The 17862-nt window shown below is 15.9% G+C and overlaps 6 protein-coding genes across 6 annotated transcripts in view, besides 47 other annotated features; 1 reads left to right on the top strand and 5 right to left on the bottom strand. All coding sequences in view use genetic code 6, as the record gives it.

The window, feature by feature from the left end:
* Positions 1-89: 89 nt before the first annotated feature.
* IMG5_034820 (hypothetical protein) lies at positions 90-952 on the bottom strand (the record flags this gene model as incomplete). The annotated part of the gene is made up of 3 exons (XM_004039026.1): positions 90-413; positions 522-681; positions 729-952. The coding sequence occupies 3 exons, from the start codon at positions 950-952 to the stop codon at positions 90-92; spliced, it is 708 nt and encodes a 235-aa protein (XP_004039074.1).
* Positions 418-506: a microsatellite.
* Positions 419-497: a microsatellite.
* A 283-nt stretch (positions 953-1235) lies between the features above and the next one.
* Positions 1236-1293: a microsatellite.
* Positions 1294-1966: 673 nt separating this feature from the next.
* Positions 1967-3488, bottom strand: IMG5_034810 (NLI interacting factor-like phosphatase family protein, putative; the record flags this gene model as incomplete). The annotated part of the gene is made up of 7 exons (XM_004039025.1): positions 1967-2254; positions 2307-2426; positions 2515-2661; positions 2711-2830; positions 2883-2969; positions 3058-3118; positions 3469-3488. 7 exons carry the CDS (start codon positions 3486-3488, stop codon positions 1967-1969), a joined length of 843 nt encoding a protein of 280 aa, XP_004039073.1.
* Positions 2432-2509: a microsatellite.
* Positions 2432-2531: a microsatellite.
* Positions 3022-3054: a microsatellite.
* A 120-nt stretch (positions 3489-3608) lies between the features above and the next one.
* Positions 3609-3639: a microsatellite.
* A 41-nt stretch (positions 3640-3680) lies between these two features.
* Positions 3681-3708: a microsatellite.
* A 520-nt stretch (positions 3709-4228) lies between these two features.
* Positions 4229-4286: a microsatellite.
* Positions 4236-4283: a microsatellite.
* Positions 4237-4286: a microsatellite.
* Positions 4240-4319: a microsatellite.
* Positions 4320-4360: 41 nt separating this feature from the next.
* Positions 4361-4405: a microsatellite.
* A 350-nt stretch (positions 4406-4755) lies between these two features.
* Positions 4756-4795: a microsatellite.
* Positions 4796-5375: 580 nt separating this feature from the next.
* Positions 5376-5423: a microsatellite.
* Positions 5424-5738: 315 nt separating this feature from the next.
* Positions 5739-5768: a microsatellite.
* An 801-nt stretch (positions 5769-6569) lies between these two features.
* Positions 6570-6619: a microsatellite.
* Positions 6620-6647: 28 nt separating this feature from the next.
* Positions 6648-6686: a microsatellite.
* Positions 6687-6959: 273 nt separating this feature from the next.
* Positions 6960-7006: a microsatellite.
* Positions 6974-7037: a microsatellite.
* Positions 7038-8054: 1017 nt separating this feature from the next.
* Positions 8055-8131: a microsatellite.
* Positions 8070-8145: a microsatellite.
* A 108-nt stretch (positions 8146-8253) lies between these two features.
* Positions 8254-8321: a microsatellite.
* A 92-nt stretch (positions 8322-8413) lies between these two features.
* On the top strand, positions 8414-10221 carry IMG5_034800 (IQ calmodulin-binding motif family protein, putative; the record flags this gene model as incomplete). Its single annotated transcript, XM_004039024.1, has 4 exons — positions 8414-8803; positions 9125-9308; positions 9441-9619; positions 9712-10221. 4 exons carry the CDS (start codon positions 8414-8416, stop codon positions 10219-10221), a joined length of 1263 nt encoding a protein of 420 aa, XP_004039072.1.
* Positions 9005-9070: a microsatellite.
* Positions 9332-9405: a microsatellite.
* Positions 9637-9694: a microsatellite.
* A 125-nt stretch (positions 10222-10346) lies between the features above and the next one.
* Positions 10347-10395: a microsatellite.
* Positions 10350-14040, bottom strand: IMG5_034790 (hypothetical protein; the record flags this gene model as incomplete). Its single annotated transcript, XM_004039023.1, has 4 exons — positions 12944-14040; positions 12330-12829; positions 11833-11904; positions 10350-10357 (listed from the first exon to the last, which is right to left on the bottom strand). The coding sequence occupies exons 1-4, from the start codon at positions 13984-13986 to the stop codon at positions 10350-10352; spliced, it is 1623 nt and encodes a 540-aa protein (XP_004039071.1). The 5' UTR covers positions 13987-14040.
* Positions 10353-10392: a microsatellite.
* Positions 10398-10482: a microsatellite.
* Positions 10426-10498: a microsatellite.
* Positions 10662-10705: a microsatellite.
* Positions 10881-10922: a microsatellite.
* Positions 11310-11384: a microsatellite.
* Positions 11345-11429: a microsatellite.
* Positions 11380-11436: a microsatellite.
* Positions 11394-11447: a microsatellite.
* Positions 11985-12051: a microsatellite.
* Positions 12836-12935: a microsatellite.
* Positions 12838-12928: a microsatellite.
* Positions 12865-12940: a microsatellite.
* An 894-nt stretch (positions 14041-14934) lies between the features above and the next one.
* Positions 14935-14972: a microsatellite.
* Positions 14936-14999: a microsatellite.
* Positions 14942-14972: a microsatellite.
* A 169-nt stretch (positions 15000-15168) lies between the features above and the next one.
* IMG5_034780 (uroporphyrinogen decarboxylase, putative) lies at positions 15169-16426 on the bottom strand (the record flags this gene model as incomplete). Its single annotated transcript, XM_004039022.1, has 2 exons — positions 15169-15812; positions 15856-16426. 2 exons carry the CDS (start codon positions 16424-16426, stop codon positions 15169-15171), a joined length of 1215 nt encoding a protein of 404 aa, XP_004039070.1.
* Positions 15815-15860: a microsatellite.
* Positions 16427-17296: 870 nt separating the features above from the next.
* Positions 17297-17325: a microsatellite.
* Positions 17297-17360: a microsatellite.
* Positions 17361-17494: 134 nt separating this feature from the next.
* Positions 17495-17537: a microsatellite.
* A 248-nt stretch (positions 17538-17785) lies between these two features.
* IMG5_034670 (zinc finger lsd1 subclass family protein, putative) overlaps positions 17786-17862 on the bottom strand; it is a gene marked incomplete at both ends in the record, with an annotated part of 874 nt that continues 797 nt past the window's right edge. The window contains one exon of the mRNA XM_004039021.1: positions 17786-17862. This exon is cut by the window's right edge and continues 394 nt beyond it. Within this exon, the coding sequence (XP_004039069.1) occupies positions 17786-17862 (77 nt within the window).

Genomic DNA, 17862 nt, shown 5'->3' with positions numbered 1-17862 from the left:
TTTACTTATGTCCAATTATTTAAGATATACTTATATAAATATTTACTATTAGGATTAAATGTATTAAAACATTCTTCCTCACTAAATTTTCAATTAAAAAAATAAATAAATAAAAATAATATTTTTTTACATATAATTATTATAATCATCATTTATAAAACAAGATTTAGAATGCTATTGGTTATATTATTTATGTGTTTTTTTTCTTAATTAAATATTATTTATTTATTAATTTTAATCAAAAATTTCAAACGCAAATGAATATTTAACTCCTTTTTCATAAAAATAATCAATAGAAGTTCCTGAACAGAGATACCCAACTTATTTTCCAGCCGCACCAACAGAACAATTATTGCAATATTAATCTTATATATTTTTTAATATTCTAACCATATTCTCTATATTATATTAGCCTTAAATATATATATATATATATATATATATATATATATATATATATATATATATATATATATATATATATATAATATATTATAATTTAATATTTTTTTAAAAAATACATTATTTATTAGAATATGCATAAGGAGTATATAAACCTAATGTTCCGGAATGTACACTTAAAAAAATTAAAGGATTTAATTTTTAACCAATTTCACTTATTTTTAATGTTTCGATTTCACTAAAAGGTTTTTCTCCAGAATTAGTATATTTTTAATCATTCTTTTTTTTATTTCTTAAAAAATAAAATAAAATAAAAATATATTTACATATATCCAATGACTATCATAATTTCTATTTATATCTACATTATTTTCATTAGTTCTTTTACAATAGTATCCGTTTTCTACTTGTTTTCGTGATAAAGGATTTGAGTTTACTATTATTTAAATTTTAAATTATTATCTTATTTTATTTATTTAATCATTTCCTGTTTGGCATAATGTTTTAACTAAATTTAAACCTACTTCAGTACTTATTAATTCACGTGCATGTTCACCAAAAATCAAATATGCGTTTTTACTTTTTACTTATTTATTTAATGGACTAAAATCAACTAAAAATAATTCAGGAGATGTATTTATTAAATCCTTTTTATTTTAATTTACATTTTTTTTGTTAATTTTTTACTAAACTATAATTTATGCAAGTCTTTTATAAACTTTTAAGTTCATTTATTAACTCCTAAATTTTTTTATATAGATATATTTATATATTAATGATAAATAAATTTTTATATATATACTTCAGACGTATGATAATAATTATATAATGAAAATTTTTATAAATTAAAAATAATTTTAAAAAATAAAAAATATTAATAATAAATAAAAACCATTTTCATAATATAAAACAAAATTAATTCTAAAATTAATAAAATAATATATATAAATAAATAATTAATATATTTATATTAAATATATAAATATGAAATTTAAAAATAAATATTTTTTATAACTTTAATATACATATATAAATATATATTATAATTTATTTAATACAATATTTTTTTAAATTTAATACTAAAAACAATCAACTATATTTATATAAATTTTTAAACTCTTTTTTATTTTAATAAAATTTTTATTACTTATTCAAAATGTTTTTTTTATTATTATTTAATTAATAATCTATATATTTATCATCAAATTTTTATTAATAATCATCCCAAAATTTATATTTTTATTTATTCTATTTTGTAGAAAACAATTTTAAATCTATATTTTCTTTAAAATTACTTTATGTATTATTAACTGCTTCTAATTAGCTTATATTTTAATAAGTTTAATTAGCTTTATATTTTTTTATATTTTTAAGAAACTACTAATATTCCATATTAGAATTATAAAAATTTGGGCAAGTTTTATTTAAGTTTTTATTTTTAATAGATTTTTACAAATATTTATTACTTTAAATAATTTTTATATGGTTTGGATAATTTTTTCCTTTATATTCATAATTTTCACTGTTAAAATCATTATTATATTCTGTTTTATTATTTTGACTGTCAAGTTTTAGATTTATATCCTTTTTTTTATATTTTATTCCTGAAATATTACTATTTTACTTATTATTCTAAATTAACTTCTGAATACTAAAGCTTGTTTCCATTTAAATAATCCAAAGATTATATTTAATATTTGCTTATTTATTAAGGAATTTTATTTTCTTAATTTATTTTTTAATACATTTTTCGGTTATATTTTTATTCTTTATGATTCATATCTATATAGTCTATTATTTCATTATTTATATATTTTTCCATCCATTTACGAGTAGATCTTATATCATAAACCTTTTTTAAAAAAAAAATTGTTTATTTTTATTCTTAAAAAAAAAAAATTTACATCCGATAAAAATATTAAAAAAGGTATTAATTTAGTTAGCTCAGTATCATTATTATCTTCAAAAAAATTTGAAATTTAAATCGAATTTTCAGGTTAAAATAAAAAAGAATTTTCAGAGTTCTAATTATATATATATATATATATATATATATATATATATATATATATATATATTTATATCAATACATATATATTTATATATAAATACATCTATTATTATAATATCCTTTAATTCTCTACCTAATTTTGTTAAGTCTTTTACTAATTTACCTCTATAGTTTGAACAATGTTATCTAAAAAGTCTATAAGAAATTACGTCTTATTAATCTATTATATTACATACTTAATTTGCATACTTAAATATTAGATTTAAAGTTTTTTTTTTATATATATATTTTAATTACTTCCGATATACTTGCAGTATATATTACTATTTCATATTTTTCACTTAATTTTTGTAAAAAAATATGTATTCCTGGACGTTTTTTTACATATATTTAATAAGGAATATTTTTAACTACTATCTTTTTATTTAAATAATGTAAGAAATAAAATATATAAATAATATAATTTAACTTCAAATTAAAAATCGTATTCATTTATTTATTAAAAAGAACTATGTACTAATGTTTCATCTAAATCTAAAATTAAAGTTTTTTTTCCCTTTATTTTTTTTTATAATTAAAACATTTAAATTTTTAGTATTTATTTATATATATAAAAATGAAAATATAAAATTAAAATATAATACGATACAAGACTATTTTTACTACCCAAGTTATTTAATTCTTTATTTTTTTACAGTTTAAAATCTATAATTAAAATTCATATATTTATATTCTTTTAGAGAAAAAAATAAAAATACCTTTATTTAAAAAAGCAATTGCATATGATTTAAACTAAGGAAAAATTGTTTTCTTCTTTAATATTTATTTAAGACTAGTGTATATTTTATTAATTTATCTTTATTTTTTACAAATAAAACAATATTGTATTTAAAAATAAATAAATGCCTGTTAGATATTTTTTTTATTTACATTATGAACAATATTATTATTTGTCATTTGTAAATTTTCATTTTCAATTTTTTATATATCTTGATTTATATTTACTTTAAATCTAAAATATATGTTTTTATAATAGAATTTATTTTATTTTTTACATATTTAAGAAGCTTTTCATTTTATTTTTTTAAAGTAAAAAAAAAAAAAAAAAAAAAAGTTTTAATTATATATGTATTTATTTTTATGTATATATTTTTTTTTTTTGTTACACAAATAATATATAAAAATTGTAAATTTTAATTATATTTAATAAATTCTATTTAATAAATAGTCTTTTATTATAATAATAAATTATATTTTTCACATTATTAAAAAAAAAAAAAAAAAAAAAAAAAAAAGTAAAATTCTTTTGCATATATAAAAATAAATATATAAATATAATTTTATTTTAAAAATAAAAAAATTATAGAGTCAATTGCACAATTATATCCATTTTAAATGTTCTATTTCTTAAAAATCATATGCTAATCCACAATTATTTTACATTGGATAACTTATATTTTATATGCAAATATATCTTCCTTCTTCAACTTCAAATTAAAGTTTACCAACTTTACAAGAAGGACATTTTTTTATAATTTTTCCAAAAGTTCTGCCATGAGAAATGCACATAATTAATTATGATTATTTTGTATTTTTAAGGATATTTATATTATTAGCTTCTAATTCATTTATTAGAATTTTTTTACTCTTTTATGACATTGTGTATATTTATTTTTTTAGTATTTCTAATTAGGTTTATGTAAAGGAATTTGATTTTACATATTTATAATATAAATTTATAAGATTATTTTAAGTTTTCGTACTGATCTTTTTTATTTTTTTACATTTATTGAAGTTTTAGGTTTTTGATAAATGTTATTTCATTTTTTTTTATTATTTTTTTTTATTTTATTTTTTTTTATTTTTTTTTTTTCCTATTTTTAATAAGTTTTTTTTCCTTTTTTTTTTAAATAAAAAAATTAATAAACTAAAATATAAAAAAACTGGTATATATATATATATACATTCATATATAATTATATATATATATATTTTTTTTTTCTTCTCACTCACTTATATATTTTTTATAATTATATATATATATATATATATATTTTTCTTTATTAATATATTTTATTTCATTTATTTTTCTTCTTCTTTTAAATAACATATTTATAATATGTTGGGGTCCACTTTTAATTATTTAACGTATAATATCTTAAATAAAAAGATATTTGGCTTAAAGGGAGAAATAAAAGTAGTAATTTAATAAAAATGGTATAAAAAATAGACATAATATTAAAAAATATATATTTATATTTTTAATTAATTTTTTTTTATAAGTTATTAAAATAATTAAACATATATTCATAAATACTTTTTAATTTAAAATTTATATAATTATTTTATTTTTAAATTTTATTTTTAAATTTTTTTTTTAAAGACTATATTTTTAATTTATTATCTGAAAAAAATATTTTTTAATTTATTTATTACAATATTCCATTGAATAATATATATATTTAGATATAATAAATATGTTTATATTTTTTGATTTAAAAATATTTAAACCCAATATAAATAATCTTTTTTTTATTTTGTGTTTTTGAATAAGAATTACATAAAAAATATAGTAATGTTAATAATTATTGTATTTTATGAAATAAAATATTAATATTATTTTTTGTTACTTAAATAATTATTTTATATTTTATTTATATACTATATTCAATTATTAAATATTTATTTAATTTTTTACTATTTAAAAATTTCCATAATAAATTGAGATAATAATTATTATTTTTCTTTAATAATTGTGTTTTTATGAAAGTATAAATTTAGAATTTATATATATTAATAAGTTAAAAACATTAAATATAATATTTAATTTATTTTAAATTTTTAATAAAAAATTTTAAAATAAATTAATTTTTTAAAGAAAGTTAAAATATGATATTTTTTTTTTTAATTAAAAAATTATATATTATTATCTTTTATAAGAAACAATTTTTTTCTCTTTTTATAATAAATATATATTATATTTAAAAATATATAAATATTAATAATATATTTTTTTAAACTATTATTTTTATGTTATTTAAAAGTAAATGAAATGAAAAAAAATTAGACATTTTTATTCAAATATTAATATTGAATAATATAAATTTTTAAAGTATTTATATTTAATTATATAATAAAAGCTAATGATATATATACATATATAAATACTAAAAATAAATATTTAAATGTGTTTTTGAAAATATAATAAAAAAAAAATATTTTATTACTAAAAAATTAAAACTAAAATATTAAATAAGTATAAATGATAAGTATAATTAAAAAAAAAATACAGAATAAAAAAATAGATTGATCCTTAGTAAAACATAAATATATAAAATATACAAAATATATAAAAATTATATATTTAATATATATATATATATATTATTATTATTTATAAAAAAGTATAATAGAACATTTAAATATAACTTGTAGAAAACTTCATTCAAATTAAAACGAAAATGTATTTGAAAATAAACATTCATAAAATTTAAGTATATATTAAATAATATTTACTTATTTGCTATAAAAAAAATAGAAAAATTTCCATTAATGATTGAAAATAAAAGTTTAAAATCATATAAAACAATGCCAAATACAACTAAAAACTCTTTTTCTGATTTAAGCAGATAATTTAATATATTTAATAGTATTTCAAATTAGGCTAATATTGAGACTGCTCGTTAGTTAAGCCAAAGTAGTAACAAATGCAATTAAGGAACTAAAAAAAGTTAATTAATGAATTTATTATAAAAAGATATAAAGACAATTAATTAAAAGTAAAATAAGAAATTTAATTCTATATCTTAAAGCGGCTTATTAAATTCTCCTATATAAAAAAATAAATAAATAATTTTTATTAAGAAAAAAAAACATATTTCGAAGGATTTCAATCAAGAAAATAACAAAAAAATTATTTAATTAAAACAACATGTTCAATCTATAAAAAAATTGGAATAAGCAACATTAAAAACACCTTTATAAAATAATAATAATTTTAATACAAAAGAAAACCATAAAATTAATAAAGATAATAATAATAATAGTAATAGTAATTTTTAAAAATATGATGAAATTAATATAAATAATAATGAAAATGATAAAATCGATTTTGAGAATAATAAAAATAAATAAAATTTAAATAGAAATTATTATGAAAATAAATTTGATATTAATAAAAATAACAATAAAATTAATAAAAATAAAAAGTATTCAGTATTGATAAATAATAATTAATAATTATAATTAAATAAAAATAATGATAATTAAATAATATAACCTTTAATGATAAAACATAACAAAACATCATCAATTACAAATTTTAATCAAGAAATTAAAAACATGAAATAAAATAATAATTTTAAGCTGTTTAAAAAACTTCCTTGGGGTTGTAATTAAGAAAGATTGAGTAATATCGCAATTTCATTTTTAAAGAATTTATAGAAAAAAAAATAATTAAAAAAATAAACTAGATGATAAAACTCGAAGATCATAAATTGGATTAGATACTTTAAATTGTAATAATATAAAAAAATATGGTTTAATGTATATATATATATATATATATATATATATATCTATTTATATATATATCTTTATTTATTCATATTTAATATTTTTATTTTTTTTAACATTCTTAAGAATATAAAAATAAAATTAAAACGGTTTATTAAAATAATGAAATTTTCAAAGAAAATATCTAAAATAATAAACTATAAGTTATTTAATATATGGAAAACAAAAAATAGATGACCGAAAATACTCTTTTTAAATAAAAATTAGCAAAAAAATATGAAGAAGAAAGAAAAAAATAGAAAATTTTAAATCTTGAATTTAATATTAAGCACATACTAATTAATATTCAAAAAAAGAAAAAAAAATTTTAGAAAAAGAGCAACAAAAAATATAATAATAATAGTAGTAATAAATAGGAAAATTAATAATATAATAATATAGATAGTGATTATAATTAATTATATTCGGAATTTAAAAATATAATGAGTAAATCTTTATCTGATAGTAAGTTGAATATATCTAAAAGTCCTTTAAATATATAAATATTATAAAATAATTTATAATTGTCATAAAGGACTATAAAAAATACAAATAATAAGCCGAAAAGCATTTTTTAATTTAGAAAAAACGAAAAAAAAATATAAGAAAAATCAAAATTAAAATCAGAAATTATAAATGCGAAAAATAAATTTAATTAATTATCATAGAGATTTCTTTTTATTAAAAAATAATAAAATATCTCAAATAATTAAAGCCAAAAGAGTTTATTTTAAATGAACTAAGCAGCTATTAAAATATAGAAAATTTGGAAAGGATATATTACTAGATAAGTATTATTAGAATATTTATAAATCGTAAATGAATAACAAATTAATAAATAATAAAATAATTAAGAATAATATTATATAGAAGAAAATAAAAAGAAAAAAATAAAAAATCACATTCGGCTTAATTCGTCGTTTAAAAAGAAATTTCTTAATCTGAATTATACATAAATAATTTAGTAAATTTTAAAATATAAACTATATATATATTTATATATATTAGATAAATTCAGAAAGAAAAATAAAATAATAATAGAATAAATTTTTAAATATTAATAATAATTATTATAGTTTAAATAATTAAATCGAAAATGAAAATGAAAATGAAAATGAAAATGAGAATGAGAATGAAAATATAAATGAAAATGAAAATGAAAATAATAAAACAGATGATATAAAAACTATAAAAAACGAATTAAAAAATCTTTATTAATTATTAAAGAAAGAAAAAACGAATAATAAAAAAGAAAAAAAAAAGTAAAATAATGAAAATATAAAAATTAATAATAGTAATAATAAAAATATTAAAAATAATAATAATAATAATAATAATAATAATAATAATAATAGTAAATCATCTTTATTAAATGAATCTTCTTCAAGTTCTATTTTTTGTTAAAATTCATTTAAGGAATTTAATAGTAAAAAAATATAATAATTAATGTCCTAAGAGAGTATTAATTAAATTATTCTTTTAAGAGAATAAGCACTTAAAATTCGTTAATAATCTTAGATTAAAGCTATGAATAAATTATTAAATTCAAACCACATTTCACCTCGTACTTATGATAATTAGAAAATTTTACTTGAAAAATGGGTTAAGCATGAAAAAGATGAAATCTTGAAAAGTTAAAAAGCATTAAAAAGAGGATTAGCAAAAGCTCTTTAAATAATAATTTAAACTTAAAGGGATTTATTGCTAGCTGAGAAATGTAAAAAAAATTCCAAGTTTGAATTTAAAAATAGTTTTGGAGGGAAAATAGTAGAAGGAGAAGTTGATAATAATGCTGATGTTAATGTTGATGTTGATATAGATGTTGATTTTGATGATGTTAATATATCTTAAAATAAAAAAAAAGAATTATTAAAAACCTAACTTACATAAAAAAATGAATAAAAAAGTTAAATTAACGAAAATATAGAAGTAAATAATAATTTAAGAAATAAATTAGTGGAATTATGTAAGGGAAGTTTAAATTAACTATAATAAAATGGTCAAGTTATAGAAAATTATATTGTAAATATGATAAATTATATATATATATATATATATATATATATATATAAATATTTATCTATATATAATATATATATATATTAAACATAAACAAATGTATATTTATATATATATATTTTTTTTATTAAAATTTAGGATAATAATGAAATATTAAAATAAATAAAAGAAAAATGGAAATTGTTTGAATAAATAAATTCTAGAATAGAATATTAATTATCTGAAGAAAATGTCAATTAAATTATAAATATCGAAAATGGATTTTCAACAAATATTTTTACATAAAACTAATATGTAGATAGATTATTTGAATATATTTAAAGTATTAAAAAAATAAAAAATAACTATAATATATGTATATATAAATATATATATATATATATATATATATATATAGATATATATTTATATATATATATTTTTGTATTTATTTTTTTTAATTTTTAAAAATTAGATAATCATAAACACGAAATTATATAAAATTTAAATACTTTTTTCGGCTTTTTTCCTTAATAAAGATTAAGATTAATACATGGATATGATTAATTAAATTCAGAATTTTATTAAAATTATGCTAATTTACCCTTTGTTTTAAATGAGGATATATTTATTGATTTTGAATATGATATTATTGTAAAAATTAAATAATAATATATATATAAATATATATATTTTTATATATATATATATATATATATATATATATATTATTTATTAAAATAAAGGGAAATGAAGATGATTCTAAATTATAAACAATTTAAGAATATTAATATATTCATAATAAAGTTTTATTTGATTCCTTAAATGAAGCTTTAAATATATAAAGACCATTTTATTAAATGGGAGGTAAACCTTATCCTTGGACTAAAACAGAAAAAATTGTCTATAAAGAATTAACAAATGAAAAAACTATTTTATAAGGACTAACTAAAGCTAAATAAAAAATTAAATAATGGTCTTCAAATCTATGTGGTTTAATAAATGATAATATTTGTGTTCCTAAAATATAAGAAGGGCTAGATTTAAATGATATATTAGAAAGATTGACTCCTGATAATGATTATTTGTCTTAAGTTATTGAAGATAGACTTTCGTAAATGTTACTTAAAGATATAAAAGAAAACGAATACAAATGGCTAATTTTTGAAGATGAAAAGGCAGAAATCTTAATGGAAATATCAGATCTTATATTTGAATTTCTTGTAGATGAATTTCTTTAATAAAAATTATTTTGATAAATATATTTTTATTATTAAATATATATATATTAATGTATTTAATTATTTTTTATAAATAAATAAAATATATATATATATATATATTTATGAAACTTTTACAAATTAAATAAAAATTGATGGACAAATCAAAAAACTATATAAAAATAAAAATATATTAAAAATATAAAAATAAGTTATATGTATATAAAAATTTATATGTACATATAAATAATATATTTATATATATATATATATATATATATTTATTTATATATATATTATTATATATATTATAATAAACATTATTTTTATTTATATCCATTTATATTAAGTTTTTTTATTATTATTAAATTTTTTTATTTATCTTATTTATAATTTTTATATTTTTAAATTACTTATGCATTATTATGATTATATTTCTGTTTAATCAATTGGTGCGACATTATAATTTTTAGGTTTAATTTAAATTTATTATTTATTGTAATTTTAATTTATTAATTATGAATAATTTCTTGCATAATAGTTTTCTTATGAGCCTTCTCTAATAATAATATCACATACACTATTATCTTATGCAATATTTTATTTATGAATTATTGAATTTTTATATTCTTCTCCTCTTTCGTCATTATTAAGTTAGAAAAATTATTATTATTATTATTATTCTTCTTCTTATATTATTTATTTTAATTTTATTTATTTTTAATTTATAGTTTATTCTTTCATAATTATATCTTCTTTAACTCTTTAAAGCATAGCATAATTGTGTTTAAGAAGTTTTTTTTATTTACTAAAAGACTAGTCTTTTCTTTTATTAATTTCTTTAAATTTTATTCCTCTTTATATATTTTATCGTAATTTTAATCTTATATATTAATTTTTATTTCTAATTATTATAATAGATTTTCGTTTTACTCTAATATGCTTTATTCCTATAAAAAAAATATTATATAAATAATATAGGTTAATTTATATTAAATTTTGTAAAATATGTGATAAAAAAATTATAAAATTTTATAATAATATTTTATTTAATAATGTAAATATGTAATAAATTAATGAAAAATTAAAAGACTAATAAAAATTGTGAGTAGGAATAAAATAAAATATATATATAAATATAATATATATATATATATACATATATATATATATATATATATATATATATATATATATATTTATTTTTATATTTTACTTATTTTATATCTTTTTTTTATATTTATTTATTTTCTTATTATTATTAACTTGAATATACATCTTTTATTAAATTTAATTGATTTTATTATTAATTTTCATAACTAATTAGACTTTCTACAAACTAATTATCTTTCTATTTATATTTGACACTAATTAATAAAAAGCAAAGATCACAGACTCTTAGGCTATTTATTCGTTTAGTCGAACATAATTAGCAACATGAAAGTCCACAAAATCTACAATGATGTTATCTAAGAGAGAGTTTTCCAAACAAATTATCACAAAGTGAACATTTCGGACTTTTTTGGAATTAATTTTCTTAAAAAATAATTTAATCAAATGACTTATCTAGAATTAAATTTTATTTATTTTAAGATTATTATAATATTTATAAGAAAGGATTTGAGTTTCGATTAGAAGAATTTTTACTATATTTTATTTCTTATTCTTCATCATCATCATTATTTTATGTTTGAATAGTCTTTAAAGTATCACTTTTTACTATTTATTAAGTATCAATATTTTAATCTTATTATTCTTTTTTTTAAAAATAATCAAATTTAAAAATTTTACTCTCTTTCATATTATTATTATATATATAAATATATATATATTTATTATAATATTTTATATTTATAATAAAATATTTTTCATATAAATTCAATTTAAATTATTATTATTTTTATAATATTTTTATGTTATGTTTCTAAAAACATCCTCTATTGTCGAATGAGAAAGTGAAAAATACTTAATATTTTTTAAAAAATGTAATTTATCATCGTTTTAATTTTCTAAAATCTAAAAAATATATACTATATCTTCCTATTAATCCACTATAAAATTTATCATTTTCTCGTTTTTATCATAAGTTTTTAAATTCTTTATTTTTTTAGAAAAAAAACTCTCTATGCATAAAAAACACTTACTGTTGTTTTTGCATATAATCTAGTCTTTCATAACAATTTGTACTTTATATCCTCCTCCATATTCATTTCTTAAATTTAAACCGGTACCAATACATTTTAGTTCACCTTGAACCAATATACTAATCCTATCAGACAAAACTTAAGCCTCTTCCATCGAATGAGTGGTCAAAATTATCGATTTCCCTTCTTTTATCTCCTATATTAACTTCCAAACCTCTCTTCTAATTTTCGTATCCATTCCAGTAGTTGGCTCATCCAAGAAAATAACCTTAGGTTAACCTTAACTACATATAGCAATCGATAATCTCCTTTTCATACCTCCTGAAAGTGTCTTAGATTATACATGAGCCTACTTTTCTAAAGAAACCTTCTTTAAAGTTTACCAAGCAACATTTTCTAAATTCTATATATTTTTAATAAAACCAAAAATCATTAAATGTTCCAAAGGACTTAATTAATCCCATAAAACATCAAATTAAGGACAAACACCTAAATTTTCCCTGTAAAAATAATAATAATAATAATAGTAAAATAAATATATATTAATAAATATATATAAATATATATATATATATATATATATATATATATATATATATTTATATTTATATTACCTTATTTCTTATATTTATGTATTTATATCATAACCACATATATTTATTTTGCCACTTGTATATTTTTATAAACCACTTAGTATGTTTATTAATGTAGTTTTTCCAGCTCCATTATGTCCTAGTATACACATAAGTTCATTTTATTATATTTCTAATGTTATATTTTTTAATGCTGTATTTTTTTTTTTTTTATTTATGTAGGTTTTTGATATATTTTTTATTTGAATTCCTTTAACTTGATTGTTTTATTATATATTTTAATTGTCTTTTTTTTTTTCTTATTATATTTAAAGTTCTTATGATTCTTTTTTTAAAAATAGTCCTAAATTATCTTCATCAAAAAAAATTGCCAAAAAAACATAAAAAATAAAACTCAAAAATTAAAGCAAAAAAATCATCTTAAACACACTAGGACCTTTGAATTTTTCCCCGTTAATTTCACCTTCAAATTCTTCAAACAAATCTTTCCAATAAAAACCAGTTCCTTCTTACCATCTATTAGTCAAATCATCAAAATGGTAACCTGCCTTTAACGAAATTAACATAAACGACACATTATAATTAAATGGAGAATATAAATAAAGTACCCAAGTGGCAATTTATGTCCAAAAGCTCCTTTTTATTCCATATATATAGGGCAAAACTAAAGATTTTTGTGATATAAAAAGCTCTATAACGACACTAAACAGCACAAAAGCAAAGGAAAGCAGATAATTTTCAGTCTTAGTCTTAGTAATGCTTTGTAAAAATAATCCTAGAGCCTACATCGATATACAGAAGTTAAAAAAAAGTGCAAAACTGATAATAAAAGGTGTTTACTAAAAGAACTAAAACTTGAAAATAATCGAGAAAAAAACTTACAAAAACGAGAGTAAAAAGGACAATAAAAAAGCTGTAATAAACCAGCTTAAAAAAAAGGACTTTTAGGAGACTCCGAAGACTTAAAGTCCTTAGAGTATTTTTTATTCTTTTTCTGTAATAATTTCTCCTTATATATGTATAAATAAATAAAGGGGAATCAAGAAATAATAAAAAGCTCCCATTTATGAAATTATATTAAAGCCAGTAAAAAATCTAGAAGGCACATATGGAAAAACTTACCAATTATTTTCAAAAAAAGAATTGGAATTAATATAATTTTTTTCATTTATAAAATTAACCAAAAAATTATCTATTTATAATTTCAAAGTTAATAATAAAGGATCTTTTATAAATGGATAATTCGAGCTTTTATCCATATCGAAAACCGCCATCGAATTATTAAATTGAAAAAAATAAAAAAAAGTTTGCTTTTTTTCACTTTATTAACATTAATATTCGTATATATGTGTATTGTTTTTCATTAATATATATGAGTCAGTACAGAAAATCACAGTATAGTGTAATTTATCTAAGTTTTCGGTTTTATTAAAGTAGTTTTAAAATTTTTATTAGTATTAAAGACCGTTTTGGGCAGAAAATATATCAATTAAGTGTTTTTTTTTGTCCCAATGGTTTATTTTTTCAATATAATTTAAAGTATTTTGGACCCATTTTTCTCTCTTGCCGATTATTCCGTAAGCTAAAGTTACACAATCGGGGTCAGAATCGAAATATTCGCAAGGAAGTAGTGTTGATATATTATGAACGGTTGGATATGGAATAAACTTATCGTAATGGATTGTTGAATAATGTTGAAAATATGATATTATTATACAAATAAATAAAGGACCTATTGATAGAAATAATATAGGCAGATTGCTACGTTTATATATAAGATAATTTTTCCAAAGTAATATTTTAGTGTCTTCGATTGTTTTATTTATTCTTTTTATTTTTATTTTTGGGGATTTTACTATTACTTCTTAGAGATTTAAATTATTTGATTCTAATTATAATTCTAAGTTCATGTATAAATAGAAATATATAATTGTAATATAATATTATAATTATTTTGTTTGATAAGTTTTAATATGTTTTTATGTATAAATATGAATATAAATATATTAATATTTTATATAATTATTTTTTTTTTTAATAATTTTTTTTTATCTATTTAATATTTATTTATTTATTTTTATAAAAAAAACAATATCTTTTTTTTATTTATAAATAAATATATTAATTATAATTTTTTATTTTAAAAATAAAAATAAATAAAATATGAATTTATTATTTTATATATATTTAAATATATATTTAATTTTGTTTTTATTTTTATATATAATTAATTTTTTACAAAATTATCATTAATTTTTTTATTTTTATATTAGTTTTTTCGAATACTCATGAGTTTCATCTACGAAAATTTTTAAATTATTCAAATCATGTTCCGGCCACATACCATGCCCTAAATTAACAATATATTTATTAACACCTACTTTATCTATCATATCTCTAGTTTTCTACACTATAGTTTCTTTATTGCCCATTAAAACACCCGGATCTAGGTTTCCTTAAATTATTTTATTATATTATTTTCCATATTACACTGCTTTTTCTAAATCAAAAGCATAATCTACTCCTATACAATCGAAACATTTTTATTAAAAAACTAATTCGGAATGCTGTCCTTTAGCGAATATAATAATATTACAATCCGGGTGTTTTTCCTTCAGATTATTTCCTATTTATACACAATATTATAAACCAAACTCTTAATAATCCTAAGTACTTAATTCTCCAGCCCAAGAATCAAAAATTTACACAACTTAAGCTCCTGACTCTATTTACGATGATAAATAATCAATAAGAACATCAGTGATCATTTGAAGTAATTATTTACTCTCTTAAGGCCATTTATATATCCATTTTTTTACTTTTGAATATAATTTACTTCCACTACCTTCTATCATATAACACATTAAAGTCCATGGAGCGCCTGCGAAACCTATATTTTAAATATAAATATTTAAATACATATATTTAAATACCTATAGTTGATACTGTACCGTCTACAGCTTATCTAAATAAATATATAGCATCATAAACATCTCCTAAATCTTCAATGTTTGGGATTTTTAATCTTTCTAAATGCGAAGGATCTAATAATGGTTAAGGTAATACAGGTCCCTTTTTTTCCTCCATAACAACCTCCATTCCCATTACTTTAGGGACTACTAAAATATCACTAAAAATGATACCAGCATCCATTTCAAATCTCTATAATGGCTATAAAGTTACTTCTGTAGCCAATAAAGGATTATCACATAAATCAAAAAAAGACCAATCTTATCTAATTTAACGAAATTCAGGAAGATAACGACCTGCTTAACGCATTACCCAGATTGGTAGATGAGATATTTACTCGTTTTTAAATACATTTAGTAATGTAGAGTTTTACATTGGGGGAAATTATGGGACTTTATTTTGGCGTTTTTCACGTAGATTTTAACGCCAATTTGGGTCATGGGGGTCGATGTTTAAATTTTTTAATGTTTGGGATAGTAAGGGTAATTTTATTTCTTTTTGATGGATTTCTTAATGTTGAAGTTGATTAAACATATTTTTTTATTTTTTTTTATTTTAAAAGATATGGATTATTACAATAGAAAAGTAATTTTTTATTGTAAATAGTGATAGAAAATATAAAATACAAAATTTTTAATTTTTAGAAGATTTATTTTATTTTATAAAAAAATAAATTAATAACTTCTTAATAATTATAAAATAGGTTTTTAAATTTTAAAATATATAAATATAATTTTTTACAATAAAACAAAAAAATTGAAATATGTTAATTAATAGATAATAAAAATTTTTAAATATAAAATAATATCTTTTAATTTAAAGTTTAATATTTTATGCATTTCTTTATATAAATTTATATATAAATAAATTTTAACTATTTATAATTATAATTATTTTTAAAATATTAGCTTTTATTATCTTTTTATTTTTTATTATTTTGAAAAAAACATAAAAATTTTGATATAATCAATATATTTTATATTTTTTTTTTTATATCAATAATTTAATTAATATAAAAATTTAAATATTAAATATTTATTTTATCTTTTATTATATATATATCTATAATTTTAAAAAATAATTTTATCATATTATAACTTTATCAGATATATTTTAATAATTAATATACAATTATTCAAAAATGCATTTATAGTTAAATTTTATATTAATAAGATAAGTTAATGATGTTTTAAATAATATGCAAAAATTATTTAATATTATTTTTTTTACTTATTTCTTCCTATATTTTTTAATTTTAAAAATATTTATTCAAAGAAGTTATCTATTAAGATTCTTAAAATTTTATGACTTATATAAAAAAAAGTTATAAATTAATTATAAATACAAAAAATAAATATAACATATTAAAAATAAAAAATTATTTTTTTTCCATAAAATAAAACCAAAATTATATAAAAAAAAATTATTAAAAATCTAAATAAAAGAAATATTTTAAAAAATTAAATAACATTAATAAAACTACAGTTATTTATATAATTAAAATTAAAATAGAAGATAACTTGAATATTATTTAATACAATAAAATTTCGAACGATAAAATAAAAAAAATGTATTTATCCAAATATTATTTATTAAATTAAAAATATCAAAAAAAATTATATAATATAAAATAAAATATATATAAATTTCAGCGACATTAATCCGATAAAATTTTTATAATTTTATCACATTTTTAGCATTAATTAAATCCTTATTTAATACACCTTTTACATTAAAAAGAATCATCACAAATAACACATTTATTATTTTACTCGAAATAATTTTCAGGACATTTATCTATACATTTATTCTCAAACAATAAAAGCCCATTTTCACAATCTTCGCATTAATCTGAATTACTACACTTTTTACAATTTTCTTAGCAATATTCAATCACAATATGTAAATCTCTAAATCCAACAAATTATTCTGTAAGTTTGTTAGACGGCATAATTACTTATATAAAAAAA

Source organism: Ichthyophthirius multifiliis (assembly GCF_000220395.1).
Source record: "Ichthyophthirius multifiliis unplaced genomic scaffold scaff_1120509249812, whole genome shotgun sequence".
NCBI classification, from domain to species: Eukaryota; Ciliophora; class Oligohymenophorea; order Hymenostomatida; genus Ichthyophthirius; species Ichthyophthirius multifiliis.
The sequence above is the reverse complement of the archived record's forward strand: the minus strand, read 5'-3'. Positions and strand labels throughout refer to the sequence as shown.